The sequence below is a fragment of the Buceros rhinoceros genome, unplaced genomic scaffold, assembly GCF_000710305.1.
Source record: "Buceros rhinoceros silvestris isolate BGI_N320 unplaced genomic scaffold, ASM71030v1 scaffold45639, whole genome shotgun sequence".
Taxonomy (NCBI): Eukaryota; Metazoa; Chordata; class Aves; order Bucerotiformes; family Bucerotidae; genus Buceros; species Buceros rhinoceros.
The window spans coordinates 4,712-7,831 of record NW_010430720.1 but is presented as its reverse complement, the minus strand read 5'-3'; the positions used below and the strand labels follow the sequence as shown (position 1 = coordinate 7,831).

Genomic DNA, 3,120 nt, shown 5'->3' with positions numbered 1-3,120 from the left:
TGAAAATGTTATTACTTGGCAAGACTGAAGTGGTGGGCAGTGAGCAGGATAGGCATGGGTCTAATGTAGCAGAAACTACTTTGCCTGAGATATTGCAAGAAAATAATCCAAGAGCACAGTGGAATGGATGCTCTGATGTTGATTTACTCTTGTCTTTTTGATACCTGTACGAGATCTCAGCTTGCCAAGCATCTTTCTCGTTACTAGCAGAATATTTATTTTACTTTCTCTTCTTCTTGTAGAAAATTTTACTACATCACACTGCTGAGAGACCCTGTATCTCGTTACCTCAGCGAATGGCGTCACGTCCAACGAGGAGCTACTTGGAAGACCTCCTTGCACATGTGTGATGGCAGGACACCAACTCCTGAAGAGCTGCCGGCATGCTACGAAGGCACAGACTGGTCAGGCTGCACACTGCAGGAGTTCATGGATTGCCCGTACAATTTGGCCAACAACCGCCAAGTGAGGATGTTGGCTGACTTGAGCTTAGTGGGCTGCTACAACATGTCTTTCATCCCAGAGAACAAGCGAGCACAGATCCTGCTGGAGAGCGCAAAAAAGAACCTCAAAGACATGGCCTTCTTCGGCCTGACAGAGTTCCAGAGAAAGACTCAGTACCTGTTTGAGAGAACTTTTAATCTGAAATTCATCCGGCCCTTTATGCAGTACAACAGTACCAGGGCAGGAGGGGTGGAGGTGGATAATGACACCATCCGGAGGATTGAGGAGCTCAATGACTTGGACATGCAGCTCTATGACTATGCAAAGGACCTCTTCCAACAGCGCTACCAGTACAAACGGCAGCTGGAGAGGATGGAGCAGAGGATAAAGAATCGGGAAGAGAGGCTTCTTCACCGGTCCAACGAAGCACTTCCCAAGGAAGAGACCGAAGAGCAAGGACGCTTGCCCACTGAGGACTACATGAGCCATATTATAGAGAAGTGGTAGCCTAGGCAGACTTTTATATTAATGATATTCTAGGGTTTCCATTTAAAGATCATGGAAGTAAAATTACGAAAACAACAAAAAGTATTTTATTTAAAAGCAAGTCTGTAAAACAGAAGATAGATTGCTTCCTTAAGGGTAGGGTCTTTTTACTGTTTCTTACAAGACCAGTGAGATTCTTAAGAAAAATAAATACAGAAAAACAAAAAAAGGGTCAACGTTATAATGCAGAGGTAAAAAATGCACAAACGCAGTTACCCACTCTTGAGGCCAAATGCAAGAGAGCGTTTCTTACCCTCACAGTTCAAACAGAAGTGGCAGAAGTAGGATTTTTTAAATCTGTTTTTCCCCTGAGCATAACGATTTAAAATTTCAAAACAAGGAAACTGATGTTTTCTTTCGTGGGTGTTTTTGGAGGTGGGGTGGGAATTGCAATGCTTGGAAGTAAATGATAACGGTGATTAAGTTGAGGATGTGCTGTTCTGTCAGGCTGTGGTCTGAGCACAAGGGCGATCACTTGGTTTCAGCTGGCAGCCCCGGTCAGAAAGTAGAGCACCGTAAAAATAAAAGAAGAGGAAAAACATCAGAGGATGAGGAACATGAGGGCAAATTGACTGTGGATATGTCCCTAGCACAGTGGGTTTGAGACACTGCCCTGGTATCACAAATACGTAGGCAACTTCATCACAAAGATAATAGGGAGTCATGCACAGAGCTCCCAGCTTTGTTTCACAGGCAGGTCCCAAAACAAGTTAAAAGACGTCGAAATTCCATAGGCTCAAACATGCACTCACATGCCATCCTGTCACCCTGCACAACTGCCACTCCTGCCTCCATCAGGATTACGTATTAACAGCACATGAAAACCCTATCCTACACCCTGCAAAAAAATGAGGTTAAACCACAGTACTCCCTCGCGAATCTGCGTTAACGAGTTCCAGGAAGACCCTACAAATCATCAGTCATTAATGGGAAGATGTTGAGGGGGTGATTTTGTTTTGTTTGTTGCTATGTGAAATACTGAACTAGAACAAGCTTACAGATGTACCCGTATCTGTATTTTTTTCAGTTATTTTTACTTGCTTTTGTCAAGAGATAATGGGCATCAGCCTGCTTCCAGTGAAGTCACAGAACTGATTTAAGTGGGAACAGGATGGGGCTCTCTTCCAGAGCTGTGAAAATTTCTGACTGTGGGTCTGAGTTCACTATGAGACAGTGCACATGGTCTTTTGGCAGAGTGCCCGTTCTGCAGCTCTTACTTTAGATGAACAAACCACGTTCATAAAACTGGAAAGGGGAATCACGGATAGTGATTTTTTTAGTCTCAGACCACTTTCAAAGCAGGACTCTTTCTCTTTCAATGCTGGTTTTTAGGGACTCATGTAAGTTTAATCCTGCAGCGTGGTGATGGTCTAACCAGGTTCTGCTTACTGGCTTTTGAGTCATAGAACAACAGTGACTTCTCTAATTCTCTGCCCGCTCACCAAATTAAAGTATGGCTTGTTTTCTTGCTGTTGCAAGCACTTCTTTGTTTGGTTGGAAGCATGGAAATGAAGCAGTTTTCACCCGTTTCATGCCTCACCCCGTTACTACTCAGCCTGTAAGACCTGAACCAGCTATTGTTTAGGGTAAACTGTGAACCAAATGGAGTATGATTCGATTTTCAAAGGCCACATTAACTGCAGATCAAAACATGGCTTTGAAATCACGGGAGGAGAGGCAGAGAGCTGATGCGTTCAGCCTTAGCATGTCATTTTTACAGGGTCCCATCACTGGAATCCACTGACATGCTGCTTGGTTTGTATTTGAATTTTCTCTCTGCCTCTGTACACTGTTTGCACCGGTTTCAAATTCAGACTGAGGTTCGCAAAGGAAGGGCTGCCTTGAGTAGAGGAGCTGCCTTATTTCTTCTGGGGAATACACCTCGCTCTTGGAGATGTTCTCCAGAAGAGTAAAGATGACTAAAAACTTAGGAACAGAAAACACCAACACCACTTTGGGCTCCAATACAACCTTGTAACAGCCCCGATCCAAAGTCTGCTGACGTCGAAGGATGTCCTTCCTATTGATCTCAGGTGGATCTTGACAGGGCCTGCATCCTGGTGCTGCAAAGTGCCCAAGCACACGCTCATCCACCTGCGAGCGGGGTGGGACGTTGCTACCCGCACGTTC

At 44.7% G+C, this 3,120-nt stretch overlaps 1 protein-coding gene across 1 annotated transcript; it reads left to right on the top strand.

Annotated features, from left to right (window-relative positions):
• Positions 1-242: 242 nt before the first annotated feature.
• On the top strand, positions 243-1,018 carry HS6ST1 (heparan sulfate 6-O-sulfotransferase 1; the record flags this gene model as incomplete). Its single annotated transcript, XM_010143114.1, has 1 exon — positions 243-1,018. A coding segment is annotated over one exon (709 nt), but the record flags the coding sequence as incomplete, so codon positions are not given.
• Between the last annotated feature and the right edge of the window lie 2,102 nt (positions 1,019-3,120).